The sequence below is a fragment of the Argiope bruennichi genome, chromosome 10 (assembly GCF_947563725.1).
Source record: "Argiope bruennichi chromosome 10, qqArgBrue1.1, whole genome shotgun sequence".
Taxonomy (NCBI): Eukaryota; Metazoa; Arthropoda; class Arachnida; order Araneae; family Araneidae; genus Argiope; species Argiope bruennichi.
Window position 1 is genome coordinate 109,082,420 of NC_079160.1, and position 13,740 is coordinate 109,096,159.

At 30.1% G+C, this 13,740-nt stretch overlaps 1 protein-coding gene across 1 annotated transcript; it reads right to left on the bottom strand.

Annotated features, from left to right (window-relative positions):
- Positions 1 to 1,542: 1,542 nt before the first annotated feature.
- On the bottom strand, positions 1,543 to 12,943 carry LOC129987621 (uncharacterized). The gene is made up of 5 exons (XM_056095582.1): positions 12,786 to 12,943; positions 10,450 to 10,545; positions 6,368 to 6,499; positions 3,378 to 3,507; positions 1,543 to 1,807 (listed from the first exon to the last, which is right to left on the bottom strand). Exons 1-5 carry the CDS (start codon positions 12,814 to 12,816, stop codon positions 1,591 to 1,593), a joined length of 606 nt encoding a protein of 201 aa, XP_055951557.1. The 5' UTR covers positions 12,817 to 12,943; the 3' UTR covers positions 1,543 to 1,590.
- Between the last annotated feature and the right edge of the window lie 797 nt (positions 12,944 to 13,740).

Below are 13,740 nucleotides of genomic sequence, written 5' to 3' on the forward strand. Positions count from 1 at the left end.
GCTTGATTAATACTTATTACTTATGCTAATTATGCTTAATATTTATTTATTTTCGTGATTAATACATATTACTTTACTTATTTTCGTGATTAACACTTATTACTTTACTTATTACCGTGAGTAATACATATTACTTTACTTATTTTCGTGATTAATACATATTACTTTATTTATTCCCGTGAGTAATACATATTAATTTACTTATTTTCGTAATTAATACATTTATTTATTTCCGTGGTTAATAAATATTGTTTTACTTATTCTCGTGATTAATACATATTACTTGCTTATTTTCTTATTTTTTTTACAGAGAGGTGATCTAAGAATTCTCGGAGGATGTCCTGACATACATTTGTTTAACAAATATTAGATAAGCTGTTACCTGTTATATAGAACAACCCCCTGAAAAACACTGGTTTTCAATGCGGTTCTTTTGAAGGAGGTGGATTCTCCTATCATTGAAAAAGAAACTCGTGCGTTCTAATATTACTCTAAGGGACGAGAGGATTAACATGAGTCTAATACAAATTGCAAATCACAAATTTCAAAATATATTGCGAAAAAACAGCGGATATTGAACACAAAATTTTAAAAATTGAATCAAATTTTTTAAAATTATTTTAACTGAAGAAATTTAATTTTAGTTTTAAACCAAACACATAAATAAAATGACAATCAAAGAAGCTGATTTTGTTTTGCATAAAATATGACATGACGATTAGAAAGATAATATGGATGATAAAGTTTTTGCATAATAAAACAAATTTTGATAAAATGCATTTAATATCTGCTGACTTTACAATGGAGCAAAATGAAACATTGTACGTTCAACAATGTTTATTAAAATGCAAAGTAAGATAAAAAGTAATGGCAGAAAGATATAGATAATTTCATTTCAAGCAATTTTGAAGGGCATTCTGCTATCGCGGCATGAAGTTCTTCTCCAACAAGCAACAATCAATAAACATTGATTCGTGAGATTTTTGCGGTTTTACTTTGAAAAGTATTTTGATCCATCATTTAAGCTATTTTTTTCTCTTTCTTTAACTCATTTCTTAACTACCACATACACAGTGACATGTCTGACACTTGCATGGAATTATAGAATTTTTTTTAAAATTCAAATCTAAATCTGCAATGGAAGTATTAAGTAATCTACTATTTAGTACATTTATAGTTAATCCACTATTTAGTATATTTAGTATATAGTAAATATAGTATAACGAATTTCATTCTTCATTTTATATCTATCGTGTTAATTCATATTCAAAATTCCGGAGGAACAGACTTCCTTTGAATGAATTTTGCTCAAAATATGACAGAAATCTATAAATTTGAGGTAAATGTATACTGAATTTCATCAGCCTAGCTCAAAGCATTTTTGAGTTATCTTAATCATGGACAGTCATGTAAACATAAGGCCAAAAATATGTTTTTCGAACTCAGGGAGTTTTAAAACGTGGAAATTAATAAAAAAAATCGAATTCAAATCTTTTGACGATTACAACAAAAAGGCAAAAAATAAAAACAGGTAGACATATAAAAAATGCATACAATATTTTATTGATTGGATTTATTTAAACAGTTTTATTAAGAGAACATCTCTGTTAAAGACGAATAGGAACTGATTAATCCGAAGTTGTCAGGCCGGTCCTCCTTCTCATTTGCCGGGAGAACCAACTGCTCGCAAAGCGAGTTGCTCAAACTCTGGTAAGGGTTATACAACGAGTCGAACAGGATGCGAGATGCAATTCCGCAGTTCTTGGTCACTTTTTTACCCACGCAAACTGAGAAGGGTTTGAATAATCTGCAAAAGGAAAAAAATATATATATTATTGTCGAAAAAAATGAAATTTTATGTTTTACGTACAAAGAAGAGGAAAATATTAACATATTCACATTGAAACTTTATAGACATTTTAAAACATAGATTTTCTAATTTTTTTCCTTAATTCTTTTTGAATATACCAGATTTAAAAACAACTTTGAAATGAAATAGAATTAAGGAATATTTTTTTAAAAAAACTATTAAAAAGTTGATAAAAAATGCCTTAATTCTTTTATTACAAGTTGTAATGGTTGCCTAGCAGTTAATTCCTAAACTATCAGAGACAGGAACATAGTTCCAATAAAAATGCTTATAAATTATGTAAAAAAAATATTTTAAATTATTTCAGTCAATAAAAAAAATACCTGAAAAAATCACTTAATCTTAATTTTTATATATCCCTTCAATCTCATTAGTCATAGCAAAACATTCCTAGCTCTAAAATATTTTAAACAAAAAAATTCTTAATTTTCTGCGACCAAAACTGACTGCGTTATAAAACTTTGATATCATATATTATCATTTCATCATCATTTCAGACGATTGCGAGAGAATCATCCGATCAATGAATTCGATTTCTTACAGCTCATTTTTATTAGTCTATAAATTACAGTTCCATACTGCATTGCCAAGACAATTTTGATTGCAAGAAGCTGAGACTTTCTTTGCTACTTTCTCGTATGTGAAGAATGCAAAGAGAAAGTAACATAAACGTCAAAAAACTCAAGATTTATCTAATATCTGAATTTCAGACCATGTCCAATATCATGTATTTCCATGATCCAGAAAAATATATTTTGGGGTTCATGTCCGTCTGTGAACATAATAATTCATAATGCTTTGAGGAAGATCCTTGAAATTTGGTATGTGGTCTTCACACAAAGATTTTAGATTTCTATGAAATTTTGTAAAACGCAGTAACTAAAAAGCGCAATCACTTAGACAAAAGAGCCTCAGTATCTGATCTTGTGACTAAATTTCCAGTTCCGTGACATTTTAATAACATCTGGTCTACAAAAATACATTAATAATGCATACTCGGTTTTCTTTAGTATGCTGAGAAACATAAAACATATCTGAAAATAAAGATCTAGGCATTCATGACCATCATGATCTTGCCAAAGTTCTGCAATTTTTGCATTCAAAATGTATACTCGGTTTTCTTCAGTATGCTAAGACGCATAAAACATATCTGAAAATAAATATCTAGGCATTCATGACCATCATGATCTTGCCCAAGTTCTGCAATTTTTGCATTCAAAATGCATACTCGGTTTTCTACAATATATTAAGAAGCATTACTGAAAATAAAGATCTATGCATTCATGACTTTCACGATATTACCCATGATCTGCAATTTTTATATGGGAAAGGATACGACATCCTTATTAGAGAGTATGCGAGAAACTTTCAGGGATTTTCATTCTCTCCATTAATTATTACTATTGTTGTAGGAGGGGTATGGAGGAAATGTTAATCGGGGCTTTAACCACTTTTTAACAGAATTTATTCAATTTCTATTTTGTCACGATATAACGAAACCACTTACTTGCAAACCTTTTTGTTGGCCTTGACGATTTCTTCAGTTGTCTTAGCGTTATTCAATGCTTTTTTTATGGGTCCGTCACATTCGCTGTCGCTGACTGCTGCCTTGTAACAAGCCTTTTCTTCATCAAATACTGAAGAAAAATTAAAAGAAGCTTCAGCATAGAAAATTATTTACGTGTCCTTCAACGCAGAATATTAATAATGTGTTTGTCTACAATATCATTATGACGTCAGGTGTATTTTCATTATAAATAGTATTCACAAAGTAATCATTAAATTAAAATCTGTTGTTCTCACGTCAAGTCGTAATAAAAATGTCACGTATATTCCATCACCTATATTAATTCACAAAAGCTGTTTTATTCGATCATTTTGTAGAGATTTCTCAATTTGACATTACTTATGTTTGAAAATATGAAGTTTTGTGATTGATTTTTCTCTCTCTTGCTGAAGGACAAGTGTTTCAAAATTTTATACACTCGTGTGTTAGCAAAAACATAACAGTGATCTATTAACTGATTCTGATTAATTCAGTTGCATTTTATCGCCATATTAGAAGCCTCACGGACAGAGAATTTCATGCAGCTTTTAATTTCATGATTCCACAATAAAATCTTCATAATTCAATTACCTATTAATCGAATAATTTTTTTTACACTTCGTTGCTTATGAATTTAAGATAAGTATTAATTTCTTAGCTTAACAATATTTTAACAATGAATTATTAATTAGAGAAAAAAAATAGAAAGCAGTTGAATGAAGAAAACATTAGTGTATTGTTAGTTAGATAATTCATCCGTGCAACATATTCGGTATAAATGCATCCAAAGACACTTTTGTACTCCAACAGGTGTTTATAAAAAAGAATAAACACGCAGTTGATGAGATAATATTATGTATTTTAAAAATCTCTACTCTTTTGTGTGCTCATTTTTAAATTAATTTTTACTTTATGCTATAATAAAGACAAAATGAAAAATCTCATTTTGCTTATTATATTTCAATTTCTGAAACATTCTCAAATGAGGACAGTGTTTCTCTCTTTGTTTCCGGAAGGTGTTAAACCTGAGGAAATTATTCATTGAATGAAAGCGCAATATGGTTATAGCTGTTTATCGCGAAGCAAGATCTACGAATGTATAGAGCGCTTCAAACAGGGAAGAATTTCTTTATGTGAACACGAAAGATCGGGCAGGTCATCGACGTCAAACACTGAAGGCAATATGAAAGTCGCTTAGGTGTATGGTGATGGAAAAAGACTAAACTAGACTAAATTCAAACCTGCAATCACATCCAAACGTCGTAAAAACCTGCGAAAAAGTGTCATCTTGCAGCAAGATAACGCACGGCCACATTCTGCAAAACGGATGGCCGAAACAATCAAAGAATTGAGATTCAAAATGCTGAAATTGTCGTCATACAGTCCAGACCTGGTTCTAAGAGGTTTTCATACATGTGGACCTTTGAAGAGAGATCTAAGCAAAAGAAGATTTGTAACTGATGAAGAAGTCATTAATGCGGTGCAAAATTGGTTATGGATACAACCGAAAAACGTTTTTCCGCCGAATCAAATAGTTTGTGAAACATTGGAGAAAGTGTGTTAAAGTCCAGGTGGTTATGTAGAAAAATAATGTAGCTTTCAGTTTTCTGCCATTAGAATAAAAGCACCTTTTCTCTAATATCCCTTTATATTTTGACTTTCCCTCGTTTATATATATATAATTATTTTAAATTTCAATTTTAAAATAGAGTATGAGTATTTAGGCATATAAGTGTGTAAAGATAACATTAACCCTTAACTGAGGACGTGTGGTCTGTGAGACCGCTAGCGATGGATTTTCTGTCACCCCTATTCTATTTTTAGCTCAATTGAATGGATTGACCCTGTAGCTTCCTGTTTTGTGACCTTCAATACATGTGCACTTTTTGAATCGATTTCAACGGATGCTTTTTAAAGATAATTCAGTTATTTCTTCGAGCGAGGTCTCTAAGACCGCATCTCCCTGTTAGTGTCCCAGTGATAAACAAGGCTTAGCAGATGGCGCTAAAACTAGGGTCCCGAAATATCATCCAATTTACTGATCCTATTATGAAGCAGTGTTCTAGACAATTTTAAATGAAAGTGATTTTAGTGATAAGGATAATTGTACAGAAGAGTTTTTCGATGAAAGTTCGCATTCAACTGATTCTGATACGCATATTCAAACATAATAAATTTTTCTAGTGATAATGCATTTTGAAAAATTTATAAAGTATATTAATATACCAAGATATATATATATATATATATATATATATATATATATATATATATATATATATATATATATATATATATATATATATATATATATATATATATATATATATATATATATATATATATATATATATATATATATATATATATATACAGAATTTATAGGTGGATTTTTATACTAGTTCTTAACCAATGTGTTTAAAATGCCCTAGAAAACCGCACTATGAAAGTCACACAAGCCAATAAAAAAAGGGCAAATTTTAACCATAGACATTTTTTTTTTATTTTTCCTATAATTACTGAATTTTACATAATGTTGTCTTCTATATACCTTCATATACTGTAAAAATAAATATGATTTAAAAAGTAAAAAGCAATATGTTTTTTCAAGAATATTGTAACATGTAATTTGAGAAGAAAACGTATCTTCCCACACATTTACTTTGTTCAATGATAATATATTTTGAAAAATTTCTAAAACATATCTATATAAGAAAAATATCTGCAAAATATATTGGCAGTTTTTCATACTAATATATTCATTAGAAAATTTAATTTGAGTGTAAATGAAATGCGGTCTCGTAGACCGCACCTAACCAGTTAAGTCCTAAAATTTCACCTCCCCAGTTAAGGGTTAATTTTCTTAATATTTTAATAGAATCAATCCTTAAATGGAATCTCTAATTTTAAAAAGCTCTAATAATAACTTTTTATAGAATGAATGTTCTTACATTTACGTAAAGAGCCGCCCTTACACACTCTTTGAACTGCTGTATTAAAATATTCGGCATCTACCCTGAAATCCATTTTGCATTTGTCCGCAAATCGAGAAATACATTCCACGATATTCTTGGTTTCATCACCTGGAAAAGAAAATGCACGCAATTATTTATAATCACGCCACTATAGAACAGCAAAAACTACATAATGTAAAATATCTTTAAAATCCATATTGCATTTATCGGGAAATATACAGGGTGTTCATTAATTATTATCGGAGTTTCCGTACCTCATAACTTTCGAATAAAAAATATTACGCAAAAACCGATTACGTATTCGTAAATTACAACTCAAAGAATTTTACATGACAACAATGCGATCTTAGCGCATTTGCAGTCTGGGTAATTATGACGTCATAAATAAAAATGGCGGCCGTGCAAGAAAAAGCAATGTGTATATTGTGGGTTTTCGAAATTAAATCAGTCATAACTACTCAACGTCGCTTCAGGATCACGTACAAGAAAGATCCTCCTTCGGATAATTCTATAGGACGCAGTTTCAGGAAACTGGTAGCGTTCTACACCGAAAGGGAGTGGGAAGACCGAGCACTTCGCAGGAAAATGTTGATCGCATCCAAGAAACGTTTCCTCGCAGTCCACGAAAATCAACGAGACAAGCAGCTGCGCAGTTACATATGCCGCATACGTCGATATGGAACGTTCTCCATAACCGCCTTCATCTGAAAGCCTACAAAGTGAAAATTGTGCAAGCTTTACACCCGGATGATAAACCGCGTCGTTTTGAGTTCGCTGAAAAAATTTTAACTCGAATTGAGGATGATGAAAATTACCTTCGGAAATGGTTCTTCAGTGACGAATCCACTTTTCATGTGTCAGAAAAAGTGAATAAACATAACTGTAGAATATGGGGCTCGGAGAACCCGCACGATTATCTAGAATTCGAAAACGATAGCCCAAAGGCGAATGTTTGGTGCGCTTTATCACATACTGAAGTTACTGGACCTTTCTTCTTTGCTGAAACAACAATAAACTCCGTGACATACCTTGACACGCTGGAGATGTATGCGGTTCCTCAGATGCAGCAACATTAGCTAGATGTGATATTTCAACAGGATGGTTCACCCCCACATTGGGGCATGATTGTACGTGACTTTTTAGATGTGAATTTTCCCGACAGGTGGTGTAGAAGAGGTGGACCAATTCCATGGCCTCCGAGATCACCAGATATAACACCGCTGGACTTCTTTCTATGGGAGTTTGTCAAGAACATTGTGTACAAGACCCCCGTGCCGTCCCTTGATGAACTGAAGCGCAGAATTGTTACTGCGATTCAAAATGTTACCCCACAAATGCTGGAGAACACGTAAAGGGGAATCGAATTTCGTCTAGATGTGTTACGAGCCACGAAGGGCAGCCATGTGCAAATTCATTAATGTTTTTAATATCATTAATAAAATTCTTTGAGTTGTAATTTACGAATACATAATCGCCTTCAGCTGAATGCCTATAAAGTGCAAATTATTCAAGCTTTACACTTTAATATCATTAATAAAATTCTTTGAGTTGTAATTTACGAATACGTAATCGGTTTTTGCGTAATATTTTTTATTCGAAAGTTATGAAGTACAGAAACCCTGACAATAATTAATGAACACCCTGTATATCATGATATCATGTACTTGACTTCATCGCCTGAAAAGAAAATGCATACCATTATAAATAATCACGCCACTATAAAAATTAGAATAGCAAAAACTATATAATGCCGATAATGTCACATACTAGTCGATGATTAGAAAAAATAACTCTAAATTATTCCATGTATATTATTGGAGAACTTAGGCAATTTGCTGCCTAGGCAATGCACATTATAATATCTATCATTTAATTAAATGACCTTAAGATAGACGACTATGCTAAAAAGTGGATATTTGCAAAACTATCAAACACTTTTTGATTCAATATTCTTAATTTATGAGCTATCTTCTTCATAAAGCTTTTTGAATTTTGTTTCTAAGAATATTCTTTGGGAAATGATGCTGATTTTTAGTTTTGCATGGTGCATGTTTAAATGTTATTTTAAATCCTTGAATGCAATTTTCTTAAATTCTAAATTTCGTCTGAAATTCCTTTCGAAAAACAGCTCAAATCAAAATCTAAAAATATTTTCTGTTCAAATTAAGTATAATAATTTATCAATACGCTCTGCAGTTCCTGAATTAGGAAATAAGAAATCTATTCATTAAAAAAAATTCAATGTTTGTTTTAATACATTACAATGCGAAAACATTTCTAACATTCGCATCCATTGTACCTTATGTTTAAAAGCTGGATATAATGAAGGCTTTATTTTTGATTCAGAAACAAGAAAAAATTATTTATTAAGCTATCCGCGAGATTTTGAGCAAATTATTTGATAACATATTAACTAGAAAGTTTTTGCTTTATATTTGTTTTTATTCAAAACATTCACATTTTCCCCAATTTTGAAAAAACTAGTGATCTTTTATTTAATATATTAAATGAAAAAAAAATTTAATTTATAATAAAAAAATATATAATTATAAAAAAATATTAAATTTATATATATTTAAATGGTATATTTGGTTTTCATGGACGTTTTTTCCATTTAATTTATGGAAAAATTCTGAAATATTACAATTTTACAGTGTTTTTTTTTAAATATTCATCCCAAACTTATTCACATACTTTAATTGAGTTTCATATTTCTATACATCATAAATGTAAACAAAATGTCAAATTGCTCCGGATTTTTTAAAAATTTTATCAATATTGTGAAAATTATTAGGATATATTAAGATTATTTGTGGTTTGATTACAAAGCCGTCCAATAAGAGAAAAAAGTAATTTGTTAATAAGATACATTTGTTAATAAATCTATTTTTTATCGGAATTTATTACCAACTTCAAAGCAATTCTTAAGCCTACGGATGGTAGTTCAATAGATTAAAAGACGGTGTTTTTTTAACAAAAGTTTTTTAAAAAGACATTTTGCTATAAAGTACTAAATAACATAAATATCATTGCAAGTTACAAGACATTTTCATAATCATTCTACCGATAATATATTGTAAAGAAATTTGTACTAACTTGGCGTGGACTAAATGGCTCAATGGTAGAATGCTCTGAGCAGAAAACAGCAATTCGTATCTGACTGCAGGCAAGTTGCCTAAAAATGGTTTTGCTATTGATTTACCTTTTGTTATTTCTCGTTTGTTCTAGAATGTTCTTCTAATTTCTGTATCTTTCTAAATCTGGAAAATTCGAGTCATTTCGTCTTGTGGATAAAAATGGATGTAAGTTTTCATTCCTTGAATAAAGTTTCGAGATGAGATTAGCGAGTGTTATCTTTGAATTTTTATCTACGCGATAATATTTCTAAAAATTCTCAAAATTATAGAATTATTATGAGGATAAAGATACCCTTGGATGACGAGCTGTATGTTGTTAATTAACAGCAACACTAATTACTTAATAAGAAAATTTTATTACTGTGCTCAAAAAACGAATACTGCATTCCATTATTCTGCCCAGAAACTTCGACAGATGCTGACAAAGATGATTTTTTTAATAAATGTTTAATGCATGCTGCATTAAAATTGATGTCATTTGTAAATTGAATCTTGAAACCATTCAAATATTTATTTCTATATGCTTTTGTACAAAAGCATTATAGAAAAAAAAAAGTAAAGAAGTAAGAAATAACACAAATAACATTTCATGTTACAAAACATTGTGCATGATCATTCTATCTATAACATGTTTCCAGAAACCCTTAAAACCATAGGATGGTTATGAGGATAAAAATACTCTTGAATTACAAACTGTTTTTTTTTTTTTTTTTTTTGCATGTGCTTACTTTTATGAGTTAATTGTAAAGTATACTTCATAAAAGTTTTTCTATATGATAAAAATGCCAGTCTATAATTGCAAATAATAAATTGTCAGTTATATTTTTCTTTACTATTTTCCTAGAAGTAGTAGATTCATATTCTTACCAAAATGAATATTGCCGCAATTTTATATTTAATTTCCAGAAAGTTGATACTTACACAAAGTCAGCCGTTCCGAAGGAATGGGTTCCTTTATGCACTCTTTGAACACGGCTCTGAAACATTCTTTATCACATTGAACGCATCCAAAGAGAGCTGAAAGAAAATCATTATGTGAAAATAGATATTTGGAACCTAAATATATGTATTTTTTCTTTTTAAATGCTAGTTAGTTTCTTTCGTGTTAGTAAAAATCACATTTTATAGTTATAAAATTATTTATTATCATTACTATTATTGTTAAATTTGTTTAAATTTTTTTAGTTGTGAACTCACAAAATAGTTTAATAATTTAATATTTTCAGATTTTGATTATTATTAAACCGCTTAACTATAAATAAATTTCGTTCCGTACAAGAGGCGCCATCTATCAGGGAATTTGAGAAAATATTGATGTCAAAATGTCATAATAATTATAATAAGGTATTATTAACAATATTAAAGACTAATTATTATGAATTATTTATTGATTAAAAATTTTTTTTACAATTTTTATTGCTGCATTAAAATGAAAAAACAATTTTCTATTTAAAAATACCAGAGATGGTAACAAAAGAATGTAATACAAGGAAAAATACTATAAATGAAATGTGATTTTATTCTTATTTGCAATATAAAACTAATAATAATTACTTTCTTATTTTAATGCACTAAGAAGAACAGGGTTTTAAAAGTCTTTATTTTTTAATAAGTTTTTCCTATTCTTTTTTATTCAGTAGTGACCAAAAATGTGGAAATCTTTTGGTACAACGTGCAATTTGGAAATTTAAATAGGTCATAATATTAATCATAATTGGGAGATTTAATGACTCATCATAATTTGGAAATTATAGCGGCAATCATAATTTGGAGATTTAAGGGTTCATAATAATATTTGCAGTAATAGCATAAAGCTAAAGCTATATATCATTTGAAAGATAATTTAATCAGAAATGTAATTCATTAAATTATATTAACTCAGCATTTTTTTATGCTACGGCAAAATAAACATGATTTACTTCAGTTGATAAATGATTGTTTTCCTTCATTTGAATGAAGCCAATAAGCATGATTGTTTAGATACCTAATAAAGAGGATATTATTGGAATTCAGCAGTTATAGTCATATTTTGAAGCTGAAAGGAGGTCTTTAATCCATATTTTTTGTAATATCTATGAAATCGATCACTTTTTTATGTTCAACCACTTCCTAAAGGTTGGAAAAAATCCATAACACCTTAAGTTTGAAAGATAGGCATACAAACTTATGTTTTGATTTTCTTCTCTATACTACGAAACGCAAAACGAGCCGTGATGTAAACAAGAGCTGATGTTGAGAACATTTCCACCTGCCGACTTTGGTATGAACCCTTGAGGTTTATCGTTTACCACTCTAGGCTCCGCAAAACGATGCAGAGATAAGGGGGACTAAAAAGAAGGTGCGAATGCGCTATATTTACGAAGCATACAAGAAATAAGAGAAGAAAACACTCCTGTTGACTGAATTATGATGTTCCAATGTACATGGAAGACATACAGACTGCCATTGGAAGAATTGGGTCTCAGTTTTGAAACACATCTATATTATCAGTATAAATATCTTTACCCAAATTCCAGCTGTTAAATTGTTCCCTACTTTAAGTTATCGTTTTGATAGACTCATGGACCAATAAAGAAATATAATTTCAATGATGCTATTTTATCCACACTCAGAGCGGTCTACAAGACGATGTTTCATAACAATCTCAATTTCAGATTTCTTATAGACTGCAAATTCTGCGAAAGAGTGAAAATTAAGGTTTATATGCATTGCAAATTTTAATTAATGATAACGTTTTATACTGATTTCAATAAAACTCATTCTTCAATTAAAGTTCCAAAATACCGAATATATATTCTTAGATAAACTAAGAATTACTTTAAACTGCACTTGATGATTTCTTTTAATTTTTCAGCATAAAAAACATCAAATATCAGATAACAGTTTCGTATTAATTTAATGAATAAATTTTGTTTTTGTAAACAATTAGTAAAGCTTCCGGTATGGTGGTTGATTCTCGCCCACCCTGGTGTGTACAGAAAAGGCAGGGATTGTCTACCTCCCATGGATAACGGGATGTACTTAACACGGGAAAGGTTTTAACATGGCTTGTTCTGGCCCTTAGAAATCAACTGCAGTCCCCGTCAGTGTTGCGGTAACGGCAGTCCGGTCAGTTAACTTTTTCCGTATGCCTCAGGGTGGGTCGGAATTGTCAATTTATTATTTACAAACAGTTATTTACATAGATAAACTGAAAAAGTTTCAGGAAAACTTGTAAATATAATAATTCCTTCGATAAAATGAAAAAATATATTTACCTCCAACTGCAAAAAGGATTAAAAACCTCATGTTGATTGATTAGATTCGAAACCGCAAATGTAAATAAGATTACTTGAACATTTCAATTTATAGATATTTTTTATCTTTTCATCCAATAGCAGAAGCGGATAATTCATTTATTAGTCTTAAAATATAAATAATCATTGAAGGACAGTGTTGATTAAAAAAATTTCCTGTTATACAGAAATTCGAACACCTGTTTAAAACGTAAATGAACTTTCCAAGCTATCAATATGACAAATGAAGTCATGGCAACAAATCAATCAAAGTGGATATCAGTTTGTTTGATAATTCTTACTGCTTTCAAGCGAAATGATAATATGATCGATGAAACTTTTCAGAAACGTCATCTGAAATGACAGTTTTGCTTTATCTCCACAAGAAGGCGTAATGCCGAACTCTATTTATAAACATTTACCGAAAAGAGGAAAGATTTCTTTCATTTCAAATTGTTAAGTTACTATCTCATCGAATGTCGCAGACAGATGAATCGATAAAGTGTGTCTGAAAATGAACGCAAGATTCGAATTTGCCACTATTTGTGCATAAAAGTGCTGGTGACCGTATTAAGAAAACCGTTTGACAGCTGATAGTTTAGGGTGAGTAAAATTGGAGCTTTATACACGATTGAACAAAGTGCTTTCATCGTTGAACAATATTTCAAAAATAATAAAAAATCTAGTGGCCACAGGTCGAAAATTTGAGAGTCGGCCCCTACATCGTGTGATTTAACACTATTGGATTTCTTTTCATGGGGTTATTTGATTTCAAATAACCCCATAAAAAGAAACAACTATGCCAACAAGCCCAAAAGCACGCGTGCATTGAAATAATAAATTAAGCGCTGCATCAACATCAACGCAATTCAGCCGCATTTACGAATAATGGTCATGAAAAATTTCAACAAAAGAGTGCGTATATGCCTTCAAAGCC

Bases quoted from the DNA above. Each gene is read 5' to 3' on its own strand.
- LOC129987621 (XM_056095582.1), bottom strand. From the start codon at position 12,816: ATGAGGTTTTTAATCCTTTTTGCAGTTGGAG. The intron at 10,546-12,785 runs GTAAATATATTT...ATTTTCTTTCAG, and splicing joins AATCCTTTTTGCAGTTGGAG to CTCTCTTTGGATGCGTTCAA. The intron at 1,808-3,377 runs GTAAGTGGTTTC...TTCCTTTTGCAG, and splicing joins GCCAACAAAAAGGTTTGCAA to ATTATTCAAACCCTTCTCAG.